At 43.5% G+C, this 22169-nt stretch overlaps 1 protein-coding gene across 1 annotated transcript in view; it reads left to right on the top strand.

Moving 5' to 3' along the window:
- Positions 1-21917, top strand: part of mllt3 (MLLT3 super elongation complex subunit) — a gene marked incomplete at its 3' end in the record, with an annotated part of 62458 nt that extends 40541 nt beyond the window's left edge. The window contains exons 7-13 of the mRNA XM_083936702.1: positions 7665-7734; positions 8629-8682; positions 10248-10383; positions 12748-12838; positions 12984-13052; positions 14868-14939; positions 21786-21917. Coding sequence (XP_083792828.1) covers positions 7665-7734; positions 8629-8682; positions 10248-10383; positions 12748-12838; positions 12984-13052; positions 14868-14939; positions 21786-21917 — 624 coding nt within the window. The remainder of the gene's footprint in view (positions 1-7664; positions 7735-8628; positions 8683-10247; positions 10384-12747; positions 12839-12983; positions 13053-14867; positions 14940-21785) is intronic.
- Between the last annotated feature and the right edge of the window lie 252 nt (positions 21918-22169).

Below are 22169 nucleotides of genomic sequence, written 5' to 3'. Positions count from 1 at the left end.
AGAAAGGGGCGACACAGCAGTGAATAGCATAGAGTTCCCCTTTTAATCCTTTTAGCTTTTGAAAGAAGAAAAGGGTGAAAGTTTATGGAAGAAAGGTCTAAATCCCTGTGCTTTGAGCAGTCTTCTTTTATGCAATGGTGTTTTCATTTCTATTCTCTAAAGCTTGTATAAAGTGTGGGTCTTTATGTATCTTTCTCCTTAGGGGCAGCTCTTTAGCCAGGGGAGTTATTACTTAGCATTAGCAGAACCTGTGTTTTTGTCTGCGCTGTATGTAAATGCCTTTTAAGTTTTGCCATACAGGGACTGGGGGTCGGGTTGGTTGTAAAAGGGATGTGGGGTGACAAATGCCAGGTGTTTGATTCTCCCCAGGCTAGCAACTCCGGTGGGCGAGCACCAGGCCGACACAGTGCTACACTCTCATTTCTCATGTGACCATTTGTTTGATCTCAGTGTTTTCCTCTGAGCGCTGGGCCAGAAACAGCAGAGAGGAGGAAATGTGGAGTTAGGTGATGACATGAAGGGAAAGCAGGCTGGCGTGTTGGTATGGGAACCTCGTTTTTAGCACACTGGATGTGGGCACAGGCTGAGTGATCTGTCACCTGCACACGCTTGTGGAAACCTAAGCCATTCTATATTAAAACTCACATCATCAGAGACATGTATTGTAGATGGCTTAAATTATTTTTATGAGACTCATGGTAATTAAAGGGTGAGTGTTTTTTTGCAAACTTTATTAATATCTGGCATTTAGTTTGAGAAACAACTTAACCCTTTCAGGGTCTCATCCAATTTTTTTTTATTTTATTTCTTAGAGCCTTTGGGCTATAACAACAAAACACCATTTTAATTGACTGCTACACTGTTCTTTGTTTTTTTAAGCCTCTACCAAACAGTTCACTTATGTTAACTGTGACCATTTCCAATTAAACATGGACATTAACAACATGCATAGATTAGTCTTCCCTATAGGGAAAGAAGTCTGGTGTAAATATATATAGAAATGATGAATATAACATTTCAGCTATAACATGGACATAAACAGATAAAATCGAGTTTAGGTTTTGTGACTTTGTATCTTAAAGAGGAACTGCTTTTCCATATCAAAGGAAACCTGAAAACCTCTGTTTGAAAATCCCACTTCCCCCTGGGTCTCTGTGGGTGTGGGACTGACTAGACTGCTACAAAAGGCTCAATTACGTGGAGGAAAGTTAAACACATTTTTTCAGCAAGATATTACAAATACCAAACAGTTGAGAAAAGCATGAAGGGGTTAACTGCAGCAAGAGTGAAAATGATACATTTGTGTTGCAAACCAGGACATGTCAGTGTAAATGAGTTGGCTATGTTTGAATGGATCTACAGTGTCAAACTGAAAGGCTTCTTAATTCACATTAAAACAGTTTTGTTTGGACAGCCCCTGCTGAATTAGACAAGCAAACCAAATGGTATTGGTCAGTTTGTTCATGCTTGCTGGCATTTCTTTCTGCCCATCTTAACTGTGCCAAGAGTTAAGAGATGAAGCCAGATTGATGCAAGCAAAGACTATTTATTGTCTTTGAAGAGGGCAGCTTTGGTGGCTTTGAGTAAAGCAGGACAAAGCCCTTAGAGGGAGTGGTGGTAAGATTTATGGTACTCTCAAGAAGCTGTCCCATAAACCAACAGACCAGCTGTGTGTTGTTTGTTGGCAGGAGGTGACAGCCATGTAGCTCTGCCTTTTGTCCTCACTTCTCTCTTTTTCTTTCATGTTTCTTCTGAAGTCGCTGCTCACCACTTTGATTTCTTTCTTCAGTTGATCTGAGTGGGTCACACATTTTCAACTATGAGAATATCACACACACTCACTCACAAACCTCTTCATTAGGTACACCTGTACAATCGAATGCAATCCAACAGCAGCTCTGCCCTGAATGATACTTTCACACAGCTTATCACTTTTCAGCTGTTGTTGATACTGTCAGAGGTAATAACTCTACTTTGTTTATTACTGCCATCATTGTGGGTAGCGGTGGCCTACTGGAGTGCACTATATTGACAGGTGTTTCTAATATTCTGTCCCTCATGTACGGGGTGGACCAAATATTAGGAACACCTCTAAATAATTGTTGGGTCTATGCCTACTCTGTAAAGTGTCCTGAGAGAACTTTTGTTATGATTTAGCACTATAAACTTTAACCTCCAATAAAATAAAAAATAGCCTGGTATAAAAAGATTCACCCCCCTCAGTGTTGTCATGGAGATATGACCTTAACATACAGACTAGAATGTTTTTTGTACCAGGCCTTAAACAGGTTTAATGATGTTGTGAAAACGGCCTGTTTAACATGGGGGTCAATGAGAAACTGCTCTATTGTGAAAACTACTCCTAGTGGACACTCAGAGAACTGCAGTTTTTGGCAATTCCTGATTGGATCAACCAGGAAGTTGCGGTGGTGGGAGCTTGGTCTCATCCAGTGAAAAGTTTCTTTAGTTAGCAAACATTTCTCACTGGCTTCACTGCTGTGACCTAAATTAAATTCATCACAGGAAGCTCAATTGATTATGATGAACTTTACACGTGCAATTGTGACCATCTTGAAAGGTAATGAACTAAATGTTAGTTTTCTCTTTCCCTATCCTTTAACACAAGTCCCTCATTTAACCCTGAAGGGGTGAATAAAAGGTACAGTGTGGGTACACCTCTGATGTTTGTTGGAATGTCCACACAAGGAAGAGGGCTTCTACCTCAGATTTGTTCTAGGCTGTTGTTCAGAACCCCATCCGTGTTTGAGTAGCATTCTTCCATCCCATCTCTTCTCTATAGTGCACATTCTTGTAACAGCCAACAGGCAGTTTGCGTAACTCAGCAGAGAACTATCAGTGTCAGAGGGACAAATGTGAGGAATGTGAAGAAAGGAATGTGCTGATTTTTTGGAGCTCTGCCCATTCTCACACCTGTACACCTGGGATCACTGCAGGGAGAAGACGTGGCTGACGAATCAACACTGTCCAAATATTCCAATCAGTGGATGACGTGGTCTCCTCTGTGTGAACATCTGAAAGGAGATCAGCTTTTAACCAGTCAGACTGTACAGTACTTCTGAATGCACATGTATTGGTCTTGAGACTGTTTGAAAAGGCAGCTCATTCTGCTGGATTCAGTCTCTGCTGATTCATCCTTTGACTCTGTGTTAAAGGTTTGTTAGGTACAGTCTTTCTAAAAACTTTGAAATAAAATAAACTCATATAGTTTTAAAGTGCTTCCTGACACTATGTTATAAAATATCCATGATAAAAGTATTTATCATGTAAAGATGCTTGTCTTTTGACATATCCAGCAGTAGTGCCCACTTACAGTACATGCACAGACTGTCACCAGTCCTGAAATATCTTTGTGAAACCTGCAGTCATCAAATGAGTCCCAAAAGTCATGTTATGTCACAAAAATGTTTAAAAATAGTAGTAGAACCAAACAATTACTACAAATGGTACCAGAATGGGTTTGGACCTACAGCAAGTGGTGATTTTGCTGTAATCACAGTAACATTAAATCCCCATTTCATAATTGTAAGAACAGTAGAAGCTATATCAATGGTGTCCTGGTTCCTGCACAGGGCTTGATTTGTGCCACAACCTGCTGCATCATAATCCAGGACCTCTCAAATTGGGACCGGCAACCTATTTGTTTGGATCTGGCCCCTCCTGTGTCACTATCAAAATCTGTAAATGTATTTAGTTTAATATTTAATGCTTTCTATTCTGTAATTTTTTTATTACCAATTGAAGTGGGAGACTCTCTCAGGTCACCGTGGGATTTTTACACCGTAAAAGAAAGACAGAAAGTTTGAAAAACTTGTAAGGCAGAAATAAGCTGCGGACACACTGACCAGCACTTAGCATTAGCCTGAAGCTGTGCTTTGCCACACACCATGGCCACTGCTGCAGTCAGAGATGATGGAAAAGCAACAGAACTTTGAAATCCTCCTGCTTCTCTAAAGTGTGGAAACATGTTTGCCTTCTCTGTGAATTATAAACAAACAACAAACGGTAGTGCGCTGATGGGACTTCATGGTGCATTCAGGTGCACCTTTTGACCTGGGACAAGTGGATTCCACAACAACGATAAACAGAAACAGGTAGATGATAAAAAGAGCCGTCAGTCAGGTGACAGATGCTTCTGTTTGTAAAAGGGGGAAAAAAAGAAAAAATTACCATTAATGTTGAAGTGACTACATTTAGCTTTGACAACAACAACAACAACTTAAGGGCGCGCTCACACTATCCTCCCGGACCGAGACCCGGACTTTAGGGTACTTGTTCCCCCTCCCTCTCCCCCCCGCGCCCCAGCCCCGTTTGTACTCACACTACCAGGGCCTCGGCCAATACTTCTTGCTGTCCATACGCCATCACGCCGTAACACGTCACACGCGTGTGTGTGGCTTTGTTTACAAATCTTTCTATAGACCTCGGAGTTTTTGTGCGTCTTGTCGACTGTTTTTTAATCTTTTCATCCGACCAAATCTGCAGTAAACACTCCACCTCCGCATCACACCAACGTGAACCTTTCACCGCCATTGTTGTTGTTGTTAAATGTCCGCGCATGGTCCGTCCTTCTATTTACATGTCCGAACAGGCGGACATAACGCTACTGCCGTAGGGCTCGTGCTCGTACACGTGTGCACGCTCGTGCTCGTACATGTGCAAACGGCTCCGCTAAAGCCCACCTATTTCAAGCGGGCCGTGGAGGGCCAGCTGGCCCCAGTTGAGCGCGGAGCGGGTGCGCTCACACTACTTAGGGCGTGATCACACTGTCCTTGTGGGGTGGCCAAAACCGTTTTTTCAGCTAAAGTCTAGTACCTTTAAGTAGTGTGAGCGCACCCGCTCCGCGCTCAACTGGGGCCAGCTGGGCCCCCACGGCCCGCCTGAAAGAGGTGGGCTTTAGCGGAGCCGTTTGCACATGTACGAGCACGAGCGTGCGCACGTGTACGAGCACGAGCACGAGCCCTACGGCAGTAGCGTTATGTCCGCCTGTTCGGACATGTAAATAGAAGGACGGACCATGCGCGGACATTTAACAACAACAACAATGGTGGTGAAAGGTTCACGTTGGTGTGATGCGGAGGTGGAGTGTTTACTGCAGATTTGGTAGGATGAAAATATTCAAAAACAGTCGACAAGACGCACAAAAACTCCGAGGTCTATGGAAAGATTTGTAAACAAAGCCACACACACGCGATCAATGCGTGTGACGTGTTACGGCTTGAAGGCGTATGGACAGCAAGAAGTATTGGCCGAGGCCCTGGTAGTGTGAGTACAAACGGGGCTGGGGCGCGGGGGGGAGAGGGAGGGGGGACAAGTACCCTAAAGTCCGGGTCTCGGTCCGGGAGGATAGTGTGAGCACGCCCTTAGGTACTAGACTTTAGCTGAAAAAACGGTTTTGGCCGCGGCCAAAAGCACAGTGTGATCACGCTGTCAATGTGCCTTCTAGTCCTTCAGTTGCTGCTTTTAGCTGTTGCACTTTTTTTGGGAAAGAAATATAGTACAGATCATATATTTAAGGTCCCATTGCCTGCTGCATTTTTTTTATTGGAGCTTATTTATTTTTTTATTTGAAAGTTGCCTTCAGTTCTGCGTTGTTAATCTGTTATTAATTTTAGCCTTCTCACCTATTACATTTTAAGTTTTATCAGTAATTATACTACTTTGTTTAATAGTTTTGGTTCAATAATACAAAGAAACGTTTCAATAATGTTCCTGTATGCTGTGAATTATAGTTGTAAGAAGGAAAAAAATCTGAATCGGCCAAAATCGGTATGGGCAGGTTTACAAAATTGGATCGGCCAAGAAAATTGCAAATCGGCGCACCCCTATATTTACCCCAGAACACAGAAATCTGTAACATTTTTTAGAATGCTTGGGAGAGTGTTCCATGCTTTAGTAGCTCTAAAGAAGAAGGCTGATTTCGCAAATGCAGTGCTCCGATTTGGAAGGCTACAATCTGCCCTTGTGATGGATCTGGTAGCTCTGCCCATTCGTTCACAGCACAGATGGACAAATTCTTTCAGGACCAAAAGAATACTTGTTTGTCTTTACCTTCCATAGTGACCAACAACAAATGGTCTGATAATCGTAAAACCATGGTATTTCCTGTGATATCAAAATGTCATATTGTGACATCTGTTCCTACAGCAAGCCAGAGGGAGCAGGATTCAAACCCCAGGGCTCTCTAGTGGTGTATTCCCCTGCACCACCCATGCATTGTGGTAGACCTGCCAAAAAACCTGACCTGATGAATATTTGAGTGCAGTTACATACATGATGCTGAGCTTAGGCCCTCCACACACAAATGCACTGTGTGTGGCTTGCTGCATGTGTATGTAGCACGTCATTAGACTCAGTGATTTATGATGCTAGACATAGACCTGAGGCTCCAGCAGTAAAAATGGCAGTGGCACTTTTCAGATAAAGCCAGGAGTAGAGCAAGTGTGTGTGCATTTGTTAGATGAATGTTGGCTTAGGACCCTGACACAGATGACACCAAAGAATAAGTGCTGACAAAGATAGGCTAATGTGCCACCTCACCACGTGTTAAAAGCACCACTTAAAATCACCTCCAAGACTGCAGCCAATGGCCAGCTGGCTGCTCACATGCATTTCCACGCAGCTCTGCATCTCATTGAACAGTGTCCACCAGGGCTGGGCGATCTTGCCAAAAAAATAGAATCTCTCTCTAACATTTCTAAAATAAAAGGTTATTAAATGCAGTGATTGGCTGGTGTTACCAGATACTTTAACTGGAACTGGTTCATCAACATGTCTGACCACTATAGAAGCTACAACAGTTTGTAGTTGTTCCAAACAGCCCACCAAAGTAACCTCTGCAATCTATAATGACTTGGCACAAACATTTATATTAATTCTATATATTTTTCTTCCATAAAATTGTGGGACTTGTGATACAAAAATGTTTTTTTTTTTTTTTTTAAGGGAATGGTCAAACTTTAAAGCAGCATAGACAGATATATCCTGACTTTAAGTCTGTAGCATGGGTCACACAAAATACTGGTGCCTACAGTTTTCCCACCAATCAGTCCAGTTCCATTTGTTACACATAAGGATGTTTTGGGGTTTTTTTTGCGCTTCTGTCATTAAAAGTTGTGGATGGTACCAATAGAACCACTCTGTTCCATTGGTTCCCCCTATGTTGAGGTACTTAGCACACAGATCCAGTCCTGACAGATGGAGCTAGAAACACTGAAGTCTGTTGATTGGTGTAGAGGTTCTTCTGCTTCATTGGTGAAGAGGAAATGCAGCGAGAACTGATGGAGCGAAGGGAGGATTGAAAACGTTCTTCAGCTTGTTTCGCAGGAAGACTGTCCACAGCATCCATCATGTCCAAGCATGTGAGCAGAGTGGAGCGGTGAGAATTTCTGCTCCTCTCTCTGAGCTTATTGTTCCCCAGACTCCATATTGCTCCACGTTCAACTAGATTTCACCCAGCTCCACTCAAATCCATCACCACCCGCTCCAAAAAAGGGAAAACACTGCGTTGTATTTATCAGATGAACGGTGCCTGTCGTGAGCAATCGTGTGCAAACATACTGGATGGTGTCAGTGTTTGTCAGAAACAGCACTGATCAACAACTGTGCTCCATTCATTACTGTTTGTTTTCACTTCTTCCCCCCAGTCTGAACAGCCCAGTCCAGCCAGTTCCAGCTCCAGTTCAGGCTTTGCTCCCACACACCACAAACGACAAGGTAATTATCTGGAAAATATGGAAGTTTCAGCTGATCTCTTGTTTATTGTCTTCTTCACAGAAATGATGTGTACAATGGTGGCACCATGAACTGTATTATCTTACCTGACGCTGTTAGATGGGAGAAGAGTATGGAATACCTGCTCCCTTTACACCTGGAGTGAAGAGTGATGTGTGGTCATTTAAATTGAGGGACGTTTTCTCCAGGTTTTGTAAATAGTGGACAAAAGGCTGAATTCTGTCCAGAGAAAAGTAGCCTGGGTGCTCTTATATTTTACTCACCAATTTCATTGCAGCGATCCTAGGACAGAGCATCGGGGCCACTGTTAGGAAACAAAAACGCTGTTTTACTGTTGTAAGACTAAAGACACCATTTCCAAGCCAATATAAGAGATAGATTACAGGTTATTTTTACAAGACTAAAGATACTATTACAGTATTTTTGAAAGTTAAAATAATCACCTTACATATTTTCTACCAACATTGGACATAATATTTGGTTGTCGTGAGCGACATGAATCACCAGACTGGGGGAAACTGTTTTCCAGAGTAACCATTGGTCAAAACACTTTTTTGAAAGTGAAACAGTCCGTTATAATGTAGAGCTTCATCCTCAGACTTTATTTTACTTCCAAGCAAGTGGTTTAGACCTTTAGGTTAAACCTCCCTTATGTTTAACACCTGTGTGACTGTGTATGTTGGTTCCCTTTGGAATCTGTAGCATCTGCATCCCTTCAATCTGAGCAGGAAAATATAAGGTGAATTTTATCATAATGTCCAAAACTAGAATGTATTGTTTGGTCCAAACTACGGGACATGTCTTTGCATTTTTGAGGGGCTTCTGTTCTTGAGGGTGACCTCTGCTTGTGTGTTTGTAATTTTTTTCTGGATGCAGTGGTGGACTTCATCATCAGGAAAAGGGTGACTATTCCTGCCACCACCCACACAGGTAACCCTTCCTGTGAGACCTGAGGCCCCACAGCCCTTTCGCATCTGCATGGAGAATCTTTTTCCAGCTTGTTTATTTGCATGAAAACTCATGCATCTCTCTGCAGTCATGTTAGTAGGGTATGATATTATTTAATGTATGTAATGGCACCCTTCAGAGCACCCACTATGTCCTCTTAGGGTGCACTCACACTGTCCATTCGTACCGTGCCCTGTGCTTTAGGGGAATTGTTGCCCCTCACAGATTAAGTTTTGTCTGACCTTTTTTGAACATTTCATCTGTCCAAATCTGCAGTAAACACTCCACCTCAGTATCAAACCAACGAGAATCATCGGAGGTATCTTTTTAAGTGTCCGTCGCGGGAAAGGGTTGTATATGAATAGACCTCGGGACCGTCGTCAATGCTTGTGCTTGTACACATGCTCACACTCGTTCATGTGCATCTGTGGTTTACTAAAGCCCACCTCTCTCAACCGGGCCGTGCCTGGGTGGGGTACAGTTTTTACTCACACTGTTCACTTTAGCTATGAAGCGTGCTTGGGCACGGTACGGGTGGACAGTGTGAGTTAACCCTTACACTCTGATGTCTAAGGGCGCACTCGCACCACCGCTTTAGGGTACTTGTCCCCTCCTCCCTCTCCCCCCGCGGCCCAGCCCCGTTTGTACTCACACTACCTGGGCCTCTTGCCTGCCTATACGTCATCAAGCTGTAACACGTCACACGCATTGATTGACGTCATCGCGATGTGTCGCTTTGTCTTTCCATTGACCTCAGAGTTTTTGTGCGTCTTGTCGACTGTTTTTGAATCTTTTCATCGACCAAATCTGCAGTAAACACTCCACCTTCGCATCACACCAACGTGAACCTTTTGCCGCCATTGTTTTAAATGTCCGCGCATGGTCCCTCCTTCTTTTTTTCTATGTCCGAACAGTCGTACATAAAATGACATCAGAACCGCCATAGGCCTCGTGCTCGTACACGTGCGCACGCTCGTATATGTGAAAACGTGCTTTACAAAAGCCCACCTCTCCCAAACGGTCCGTGGCCAGCAAGCGTACCGCGCCTAGCCGAGAAACATACATGGGCACGGTATGGATGGACAGTGAGCGCGCCCTAAGTGTGGGAACACAATATCTTTTAGGTGACTTCCTCCATTGTTATTCAAAACACATCAGTGAGTCACACTTTTGTACTGGGTGACATGTTCCTTCATTAACATGAACAAACACACTGTAGACTCTGTAGACTCAATCCCACACAGACACAGAGTGAGGACACAGAGTGAGAGACACGCTAACACATTGTTGGTTTTGGTCTTTTTGTGTTGGATTTGTTGACAAGAAAACTATAGAATAAGGATAGCCTTATCCTTTTGAAAGTAAATGTGTCCCTGGACTTACTGGGATGAAACCTGCAGCAGTTCTGCAGCCACGAGCTCCACTGGACCATCCCAACATCCCTTTACCTCAAACATGACCCGCTGCCTTATGCATGTTTTCCAAATGTGCATGGAAATAATAATAAAAGTCCTCAATACAGCACTGTTGTGTTGTCTGTCACACAGTGCTGGGCCCGCTGCAGTCAGTCATGCAGGATCTGCACTCAGATGACAACGATGAAGATTCAGAGGACGACGATGACAATGACATGGACTCTGATGTGGAGCGACCAGCGCACACGCATCTCACACACCAACGCAGGTTAGTTAATGGTCACAATAAGCCATATCTCAGGAACCCCTGGAGTAAATGTCTTCAGATTAGACACAAACATCCACTTGCACTCAAGGATGAACTGATTGTGACCTCACACAACACATTCTTGTCCATCACTCAAGAATTCCCACACTAATTCTGTCGACATTTCACACACATGTCACAACTATCATGACATTTTCTATCCAAAAGGTCAAGTTCACTGTGACACCATCATGTTTCATACTTCAGGAACAGAAGAGGAGACATTTGGTCAGATACTGAACTGGTGACGCTGTGCTGTGCTAGCAGGTTGAAAATGTGTTTGAAGCAAAGATATACTTAATACTTTTTATTAAATTACTTCAAAGTCTTCACTACATATATTCTGTAAGTCTGGACGGTTTGGATGAACTGCAAATTGACTGTTTGGTGAAGGCTTACAACCACAAGGCCACAAAGTTGTTGTTGTTTAACTGTAAAGCTGTGATCACACCGCACGAGATAGATGCGATGAAATCGCACGAAACGCAAGCAATGCGCTGCATATTTGGAGCCAATTGCGTGTTTGGAGCCGTTCAGCCGTCGGCTAGTTGCCTGCAGATATACTCTGCTGTTGTGCTAAATGGGAAGTGATACTAGTGCTAATCAAGGATCTGAATGCCTAAAAGAACAGAAATAAGCTCTCAGATGAAGTGTGTGGCTCTCAAAAGAGCCGTTGTGTTGCAGTGAGATCAGGCCGTCAGTGATTTAACCTCCGTAGCTGTTCAGGTGCTGCCCGATCTCCTGTAGATCAGACCGGGATACACTCATGAGATACGCTTCACTTTGCAATGGCGGCTTTCTTCTTCTTCTTCTTCTAGATTTCCGCCAGACTAGATGCCTAAAGGCATGTTGCTGCCATCCACAGGTCAGAGTTGTATCCATTATATTATATCCATAGGAACAGTCCGATTTCCTTGATGTAGTCAAGAAAGGCAACAATGGTGACTGTGGTGATCCTCTGGTAATCTCAACGCTGATTGCCTGAGGCGCCACAATGTCACGCGATTCAGAATGGGAATCGGAAATACTTTAATAATCCCAGGGGGAAATTGTTTAGCTGAAAAGCTAAATATTTTCAACTCATATGCTGGAGGAGTTGGATGCAAATATCGATCGATTTTCACGTGGCCAGTAAAGTGAGGAACACGCCGCCCGCGTTGGAATCCCGTCTGTAGATTGACTTTGTAGGTAATCACGCCGCTTCTGTCTTGGCCGTCGCGGGTGGTGTGATCACAGCATAAGAAATACACACGTGTCCTTAACCAGATTACAGAGACTTGGTGGAGAGTGGAGCCGCACAGTTTCCCGACCGTGTTGTGGTGTGGTCTGTTGTGAATGAGTGGTGGATCAACATGTGGATGTTTAAATATTAATTAATTAAATATTAAAATAAATGCTTATTGTTATTACTAACTTACAAGCTACAAAGAAAGTGATAGATAAATCCGTCTTGCTTTAACCTACGAGAGGAGTCTGTGTGTGGAACTTAAGGTTTACACTCTGCTACAGCTGCTGCTAACTGCCACCAAGTCTCTTGTGTGTCTTGAGACAAGTAGATTTTAGTTCTCCTCTGCTCTACAGAGCTTTTGAGCTTCTTAAACTCACTGTCTTGGTTTTATAAACTTAGTCCAGAGTAAAAGCTCGGATAAAGCCACTGTACTCTACCTGCACAGACACAGTTAGAGACTAGCTGGTGAACATAGTGGAGCATTTAGCAGCTAAAGAGACAGATATTTTTCTCAGGAGTTGGTTGAGACCATCTATCAGGTGGACACAGACATGACTCCAAATTAATTCTAATGTTGCTGTGTCTGCTGGATGTGTTAATAGACAATTGTTTGCTTACATGTTCGCCATATTTGGTAGATGGACTTGTACTTTTATAGCACCTTTCTAGTCTTCTGACCACTCAAGGCGCTTTCACACTGATGGCAGTGGACATCTACAGACCATCTAATCTAACCATTCACACCACATTTACACACCCATGCGCAGCACAGGGAGCAATTCGGGGTTCAGTGTCTTGCCCAAGGAAACTTCGACATGCCAGGGGAGCTGGGGATCGAACCGCCGATCTCTCGAATGGAGGACGACCCACTCTATCACTGATCCACAGTCGCCTCAAGAGGTCACACCTTAATGTTAGATGATGTGTTTACAGCTTGTTCTGCATGTTCTGAATGCAGCTTGACAGTGTTACCCAAAAGCATCTGGCATCTATGAATGGTTTCCCCAAAACGTTTGTGGAGGTGTTTTTTTCAATTCATTTCACTGCTGTCCTGAAGCATTTCTTGTTTGTCTCTCCTCCTGTGACTAACTACCCAGGGTCAGTTTGAGTGATGGCAGTGAGAGTGACAGCTCCTCGCCCCCCTCCCACAACGAAGCCCCGCCCTTACTAAAGACTACTAATAACCAGGTAAGTTGATATCCTATTCTGCATCATGTATTTTGTTAGTTTAATGTAATGCACCACCAGTGAGCCCAAGTGTTCGTGTGCAGTATGTAGATCCAGATCCCCCAGAGTGACTCTGACTGGATGTATTTACTCTGCCCTCTGTCAGATACTGGAAGTGAAGAGTCCCAACAAGCAGAGCAAGCAGGACAAGATCAAAAACATAGATTGTGACAAGGTACACAAGGCTTTTTTGTCTTCTTTTTTAGTCAAAATCAATATAAAACAGATTAGGAAATATTACAAGCAACATATGGGAGTGTGGTCCAGTGTAACAGTATTCAGACAGACAATGATGGTGGGTTGGTCTGTGTTTACAGTTAGGGCCTACTCACACTGTCCTTCTGGCCGGGGCCAAAACCGGTTTAAGGTTTGAAATTTATGGCATCAATGATACTGTCAGACAGGGAAAAAAGATGGGTGGCCTCTAGCTCGGGTAGAGCGAGCACCCCATATAAGTCCTTGGCAAGGGTCCGGGTTTGAATCGGCAGTCCTTTGCTTCGTCATCCCCTCTCTCCCCACTTTCCTGTCTCTTCAGCTGTTCTTATAAAAAGGGAAATAGAAGCACAATAGAAGAACAGACAAGATTAGATTTTTCCAATCTTAAAGCTACCAACCTGAATGCGCCACATGGATTGCTTTGCATGATTCTCATTTGCTCAGACCATCTGTCTATCACCAACATACGGTCCAAATCAGCCAATCAGATCAACAAAGCATTTCCCCTTACTAACAGCGTCAAGGCAAAGCTCAGAAAGTAAACATGTGGGTAAAGGGTATTTGCTGTTTGTGTAACGCAAATTTATGGATCAAAGGCCCAATTTCAGGTGCTCTGTCCATATTTGAGAAAAAAAGCGTTAATGAACGGCTTGCTTGATAGTTGCACTTATTTCGTCACACTGAAATCCACCTCACAACCAACGCTGATTGACAAACTTTTCCAAATTTACTCCACCGCACGTTACCAGACTGATCTGTAAAATACAATGTAGCTAAGTGATCATGGTGGGCTCACAAGGCTAACTTAAGTTCTGGTGAAACACAAGTTAGAGCATCTTTAGCTCCTGTACTGTGATGTCTTTCCCAGTGAAAGGGAGTATTTGAGTTGTGTACAGTTAAAAGAAAATCTCAATCAAATACTTCACATTTGAGTTTAGCCTGATACAGAGCTACAGAGCAGAGGACTGTTGGCTGCACACACACACTGAGGGGGACGAGGGACAGATGAAAGGAACTTTTAACCAGCTCTGGGTCAGTGTGGGCAGCACACACAGCCAAACGGCACCCTGTCTCCCAGTGCCCTCAAGCTGCCAGTTGCCCAGAGCTTCCTGCTCACACGTCAGCAAAAGTCAGCCTGTACCACCCGCCTAGAGCCACACACAGTCGACCAAAAGCCTCCCTGAGATCAACCTAAGCTACATTGTTTTGGAAATGAAACACTGCAACCCCAGTTTCTATGAATTATAAATCAGGTGTTTTTTGTCCACTGATATCGAAACACACATCTCTTCCATCTCTCTCCATTGAACTTGGTTAGCTACTACGACCATGACTACGAGTCGACCCACTAACACTGGGGCTGCTAGTCGATTGGACACTTCTGATTCAGGATGAGTCTTCAAACCTTTGAAACTGTTTTATAGAAAGACAAGAGACAGGGATTTAAATGTGGAAATACTCTGATACTGATTTTTTTTAATTTTTTTTATACATGTTTTTGACATCAGAATAATCAATTAACACAGGGACAGGATTAAAAATAGGAAAGTGTTTTTCATTTCACTGGGGACTATAAGGGGAACGGATGCTTGTGCAAGGTTAAAAGGTGACTGAATAAACAAGAAATCCTTCCACATACACCACAGGGGCAGTGTAGTTTGATAACCAGTGTAAGTATTGCAGCAGTGAACAGCTCTGTTTGGCAAATCCAATTTTACAAGATGTTACTAATTCTGGCCACAGAGCTAACAACATGTCACTGTGTGTTTCCCAGGCGTACCTGGATGAGCTGGTGGAACTGCACAAAAGACTGATGACACTAAGAGAAGGTCATATACTACAACAGGTGTGTATGTATGCCACGTTGTGGACTGTATGGCTCATCAGTGTGTTGCTTAGTGATAATTGTCATTTCCTTTGTGCTTCAGCTACACATTTCCATGTGTGACATTGTCAGACTCACAATGGATGCATAAAAAAAGAGAGCTATTGTCTTATTAAGGGCCCGTCCTGGGATTTTTGATACCGATACTGTCAGATACCGGTTCTAGAGCGATAATGTCACTGATTACCAACATGGCAATATAATTATTTTTGAGCTGGAATGAAAATAGACCTTTTCTGTGTGGATTGTGCAAATGACTCTGCAAAGGTGTTCAGAATGCTGCTTTCCCAAACAAATAACTTAAAAGATTAATTTTAATATACTTAACATTATTATACATTATGTATACAGTGTATGACATTGTCAACCAATTCTAAATGAACACTGAGAAAATAAATACATAAAATTAAAATATATGACTAAATAAAGATTGTACCGTACTGTTTGTTCAGTAACAGTCAGTTGGTGACCACGATCTGCTGGACAAGCCACAAAATAACGAAAGTTACGAATGTAACTACGGTTCTATGAATCCTGGATGAACGCTAGAGGCAGTGCTTAACACTGAATATCTTCTGTCTCGCGCATGCGCAGGTCGAGTATTAATATCAACAAAGTCTCATGTGACCTCGGATGACCCCCAGCTCGGGGATAAGTTCCGGGGTCATCCACGAGATCACTTTCTACAGAATCTTCTCGCGGTTCACGAGATTCTGAGTGACCTGGATCTCTGGCGGTCATCCAGAATTCCTAGAACCGTCGTTACACTCGTAACTTTCATTCTATTTCATTCTTACTGACCGCCAGAGGCAGTGCTTAACACTGGATGACTCATACCAACAGAGTCACGAGAAATCCCCGATACCCACCTATACAGATGGATGGGGGGTAGCCACTATCGCATTGTAATATCTGGAGAACGTGCTTGGCGATGCCCATGAGGCCGCGGCACATATGAGGTGAGGGCACACCTCTCAGGGCAGCCCATGATGTCCAAACACTCCTAGTAGAGTGGCATTTCACCTTAGATGGTAAAGAGAGGCCGTTAAACTCATATGCCGAGGCTATGACGTCCACAGTGGGACAGGCGTTGCTTGGTCACAGCACGACCTTTCCTAGGTCCACCGTGACAGATAAAGAGGTGATCGGACAGCCTCATGTCTTCAGTAGTGTCTACATAGGCTCTAAGGGCCCGCACCGGGCACGGTTGAGGTGCGGGCATGCCAGCACCTTAGGAAGAAAAGCCGTGTTTGGCAACACCAGAGCCATCTGAGTTCCACCTCAAGCATGAATTGCTCACAGACAAGGTGTGCAGATCACCTTTACGCTTCGCCGAAGCGATGGCCTGTGCAAACTGTTCAAAAGGTTGCAAGCATAGGTCGTCCAACACCAGGGGCAGGTCCCATGCAGGAGCTCTAGGAGGGCGTAATCCCAGTGCCCCTGTCAAGAAGAGGGACACCAGCCTGTGGCTTCCCACTGTGTCATTGTCAATTCTGGCGTGCTGCGATGAAATAGCAGCCACATACACCCTCAGTGTAGAAGGAGACCGATCATCTATGAGCGATTGCGAAAACTTGTAGTTGGTAATGGTAGGCACAGAGCAGTGCACTGGATCAACAGAAAACAGTTTCCACCTGTTCTGATACTGCAGACGGGTAGAGGGTGCTCTGGCACCCAAATTGTTCTCCTGACAGGCTCTATGCAATCGCTCAGCGGCAGATTGGGCCCTGCAGGGGCCAAACGCACAGCTGAACCTCAGCAGCAAGGGTTTGGATGCCAAATCCGATCTCCCAGCTGCGTCAAGAGGCACCTTCCAGAGAGGACATCTCTCTGGAAGGCCCGAGGGTGTCCTGCAGGTCAGAATGGGGCCACAAGGAGAAACCTGTGACCCTTACGAAGCACCCTGAGAAGCGTTTGGAAGATCAGGGGAAGTGGTGGAAAGGCATAGAGAAGGCTGTCCGGCCATTCATGGGCCAGAGCCTCCTGACCCAGAGGGCTGGTCGTCTCCATTAAAGAGAACCAGAGTGGGCAGAGGAATGACTCGAGAGGTCCACCTCTGCTCTGCCGAAGAGACCCCAAATGTTGTGCCCCACCTCTAGATGAAGCCACCACTCTCCTGGTGGGGGCCTGCGACGGGAGAGTCCACGACCTGATTTCGATCTCCCGGTAAAGCATTCGCTGATACCGTATCAACATGTGCTAATTCTTGTTAGCATAATATAACAACCAATCGATCTTACTAAATGGTAGTTAGCTTGCTTCATTAGCGAAGAACACCATGAAGCAAGGAAACAATAATACGGGCCAAGAGAGGGGAGCGAGGCCACTCACTTCACTGATATCGCATCAACGTTTGCTATCTCCTGCTAGCATAACGAACCAATCAACCTTAACAGATGATGGTAGTTTGTTCTCCTTTCTTAGTGACGAACGTGGATTGGGGCATCCGTCCGTACCAGCAAAAAGCCGAACAGCCTGTACTCACCAATCCTTCTCAAAGGAAAGCTTGTCGCAGCCTCTGGAGGGCGAACAATACGCAACTCCGATCTAGAGATCACAAGGCTATAAGTGACGAGCCGAATGTATAGCTAAAGCTCATGATACCGCAATAAGCGTTAACATGCAAAGCGAGAAGAGGAAAAGGAGTTGAACTGGTGGATGACACCGGAACTTATACCTGAGCCGGGGGTCATCCGAGGTCACATGTGACTCTGTTGATATTAATACTCTACCTGCACATGTACGAGACAGAAGATATTCAGTGTTAAGCACTGCCTCTGGCCGTCAGTAAGGATGAAATAGAACAGAATTTCTACATCACCCAATTGTTTTCTGCATTATATGTTCTGTAAAAATGTAGTTTTGTTTTGGTGCTACATTACCCATAATGCAGTTCCAAGTGTGTTATGTAAGTAACAACTACTAACTTGTAGTCTTTAGACCCAACCAACACTGACTCAAGTGACATCACTTGAGGACATTTCTCTGACTTCCTCTGGTGAGACTAAAGGCTTCATACAACTTTATTCACATATGTAGTAATTCTCCCTAACCCCTAAACTTGCTTGGAGGTGTTAAATCAGGTATGTTAGTAATGTGCTGATTTTCTATAAACAGGTTTGATTGGGTTTGGTCAATGTGAATTAATTGGACGGAAGTGTGGCGTTGACATTCACATTTAAATCACAAATGCAGTGCAGCTTTTGTTTTTGGTCTTTCTTTTTGCATGTCTATTCATTCTGTTTAAACTAGGGATGAGGCACGATTAGTTAATTCCAAGATCGAGGAATCGCATCAATTCCTTGAGGGCCACATCATCCTGCAGGAATAATGATGCACAGCAATACAGCCTACCCAACACCTAATGCTGATTCTCAATCAAAACAATCACAGTTCCCCTTTAAGGATTGATTTTTCACAACCACAACTTTAAAACATTGTTTCCTTACAAAAATGTGATTAAATCCTTGTTCTCATTCTGTTAATGATCAGTCAACTGTGGAGAACAGGTGCTCTTCTGGCACAGAGGTGGCATGTTTCAGCAGCTGCTGCCACAGACACAACGCTCACTTTTTTGTCCTGGTGTCTGTTGGATTTCCACTACTGAAGTGGGTTTTTTCTAAGCACCAATGCATGGCTCAGTGAAACAAGCTTCTAGCTCGTTGACATCAATAATTTCAAACTAGTCCTCCTGAAGAGGGTGTCCATTGACTCGATGCTGCAGCCCTCAACGTGACTTCTTTCCCTCCATATCATCTGGACCTTTCACAGTAACCCCGTCCTGTAGGTCACATAACTTCTGATGGTGAGACAAAGAGCCGGTTCCAAAAATCGAATGTGTTTGTCTCGGGTCAAACGCCGAAAGAGGTCACACTCTTACACAAAAAAAACAAACCTTGTTTATCATCGAGTTAATTTAAAACAAGTACTACTTAAGGAATCGATCACTCGTGCCCATCCCTAGTTTAAAAGTCACATGAAGATTTCTGTCGTAGAATAATGCTGCTGTGAGCCTGACACAGCATGCTTACTAAATTCATCAATTCAATTTTATTTTCAGTGCCAATTCATAACAAAAGTTCTCAAGACACTTTACATATAGAGTAGGTCAAGACCACACTATATGACTTATTTATGATTTACAGAGACCCAACTATTCCACGATGAGCAGCATCAAGTCGCACAGACAGTCCCAGATATGCAATTAATCACAAAATTAACATGAACTAAAAAATATATATAGTAATGTGAATATACTAACAAGTTATGGCAGTTGATATACCAGAGTGATATAAATAGTTGAAACAATTGCATTGTTTTCTTTTGGAATGCCCCATCTGGCTCCGAGTGACCTAGTACACAATTTTGAGCTGAACTGTTATTGGACGCCCTGTTTCTATTTATTTGCGTTGCCCGCTTTGAAAACGCCGCAGTGAACGAGAAACGGCTGATTCTCAAATCTGAAATGAGGAATTATTTATACAATATCTCCTCATTTCACTACAAAAAGAAAAATAAGGTGCAGCTAGCTGGAGGGAGATGGTCAGGGAGTTCAAAGTTTGAGTGTAAAAAATACCGAATAAATTGGTAAAAGGAAGTCAATGACATGACCAAAAAAAGGACATTTCCAGAAGAGCTGTTAAAGTGTGGATGTTTCCCTCCTTGAATTGAACTCATAATCTTTAGTATCAAATTATAGTGGCAATAAGGAAAACATAATGTTGTTGAGGTTTGATTCTATCACATACATTCCTGCTTTATTCAATGAAACGGCTGCACTTAACTGCCAAGCTCCAGATAAAAGAGCCTAATATATTGGGAGGTTTCCCTCAGTTTTAATGGATCAAAGCATTATATCAGTGCATGCCAGTGCTATCAGTGAGTTCCATTGTTGAGTTAGAAGAGGAGCTGTGATGTGTTCCAGATCCTCTGTAATCGGCCGCCTCATCTGGAAGCAATGAATTATTTGGTTAACCCCTCTCCACCCAAGAGACTGCATGGTTTCTACTTCTATTCTCAAGGCCTATCATATGACTGTATTGGTGGATCTTCCTCAAGAGCGGCTGCCAAGTTCAGCCTCGCTCTCCTAACAAGACGTCTCGCTGAGAGGAAAGACAAACCAGCGCCACCCGCGCACAGTTTTACCTCACACAGTAATCAAGCTAATCTAGCAGAGTTCACCAACTGGCTCCACTTCCTGCCCCAAGAGATGGAAATGATTAAATCTCAGCCTCTCCTGCATGCTGGTGGGGACCACATATTGTATCCCAGAGAACACTGTAATGCACTTGGCATGTCTTTAGACAGAGGCATGCGACTTGAGTTTGGTAGCTGTCTCCAGCTGAAACAAATCCTAAACAGCAATGAAATGGAGCAAATGGGCCAAATTACCACCCGTAGTGGAATAAGAGGTGACGCCTGAGTGTCTGACTTCAAAAACGGCTGTACTTTCTTCACATTTCTGTGGAAAGCAGTGTGTACACATACTGTATGTACAGCAACATATGGGATGGTGTTGGAGTCCCTTATAATTCCCAGGACTCCATCTATAGGACTGCAGTGGGATTGGGTTCTCGCCGGTCAAAAAATAAACTGCGGTTCCAGGAATTTGACCATCACTTTTCGAAACGTTTAGCACAGCACATTTGTGTAAATTCTTCAGCGTGTCTCTACAAGCTGAGATTTGACAAGGCATGGAATTGCAAACTTTGTTGCAAGCAGTCAATTCATGTTTCAGTTTGGGTTCGACCTGCCGTAGGTAAAAAGCAAAAAAAACAAACATTTGAATCAGAGTGAGACCTCTTCCTCCTGCTCTCCCTCTCCCCGCTGTGTCCTCAGCCAATAGGAATAATTTCTCTGTCTGCAATGAGCTGTGATTGGCCAAAGTCTCCCGTCACAGGCTAGATTATCTGAAACATGAAAACAGAGCAAAGAGGAGGTGCAGAAATCTAGTTTTCTCTCACAATACTTGAATTACTATATGATGAAAGATTATGGACAAAAAAATAATCTGCCCACTCCAGGATTAAACGTTGTTTACATGCAGAGAAGAGAAAGCCTTTACTGTCCTTGTACAGAAAACAACAAAATTAGGAGCACTACTCCTTATCAGTGCATTAAAACACAGGGATCTGAAGCTAAATTTAAAAATCAGGCAGAAGCAGGGTTCATACACGCTCTGGAAAACCTGGACATTTAAAGATTAGTTTTCCAGTCAAGGAAAAACAACTGGAAAGGGAATGAAATGACCAAATATACTGGAAATAATCTACGTTGTCCTGGAAAATTGTAATTGTATTTTAGCCCCTCACTCAGATCACCTAACCTCAGAGAAATAACAGCAAACCTCTGCAGTAGCATGAGAAGAGTCCTTACACATAAAACAAATCAACAAAAACATAGTTAGTGAACCCAGAGTTTAATAAAAGTGTTTTAAAGACTTACCTACTGGCCCCTGTACCAGCTTCTCTCATAGTAAAGTCCATTCAAGTGGACTACCAAAATCAATCCAATTGCTGTTATTGTGAGCAGTATTGGTGGTTAAAAAAGCCCCGGAATAATCAGCCACGTCCAACTGTCAGTGACTGTTCTGGATCTCTCTGTTAATAGTTCATACATGATAAAAAAAACTTCATGGCTTATTTGATGTGTGCAAGTGTCAAAAAAAAAAAAAAGACCCTGGGATGACTTTGCGACAGAATTACACTTTAACCATAGCCTGTATCCAGTGACAGTATTAGTTTGACTTGCATATGCACGTCCTGGATGTAAATAGAAATAGTAGCCATTGTCCTCTGTGTTTTCCAGATTGTGAACCTGATTGAAGAGACTGGACACTTCCACATCACAAACACTACTTTTGACTTCGACCTTTGCTCCTTGGACAGAAGTACAGTAAGAAAACTCCAGAGTTACCTGGAAACCTCTGGGCTGTCCTAAAGCTCTGAGCAGCTGGATCTCTGTCTCCACGCAGACTTTTGATTTTTCTTGAATAAACTCCAACTTTTGATGCAATGCAAAAGCCCCACTGTGGCTGGGTCCAGTTGCTGTGTTTCCAGCCTGCTGGTTGGATTGGGCTCTCTGAATGAAGAGGTGGTTCCCGTGCAGAAACCAGAACCACATGTTGTGGGGATGAGCCCTGTGGATCAGGAGATCACCCAGAAAGCCTTGAAAACTTCACTTGATTTATAA

Source organism: Echiichthys vipera (genome assembly GCF_963691815.1).
Source record: "Echiichthys vipera genome assembly, chromosome: 22".
Taxonomy (NCBI): Eukaryota; Metazoa; Chordata; class Actinopteri; order Perciformes; family Trachinidae; genus Echiichthys; species Echiichthys vipera.
The sequence above is the reverse complement of the archived record's forward strand: the minus strand, read 5'-3'. Positions and strand labels throughout refer to the sequence as shown.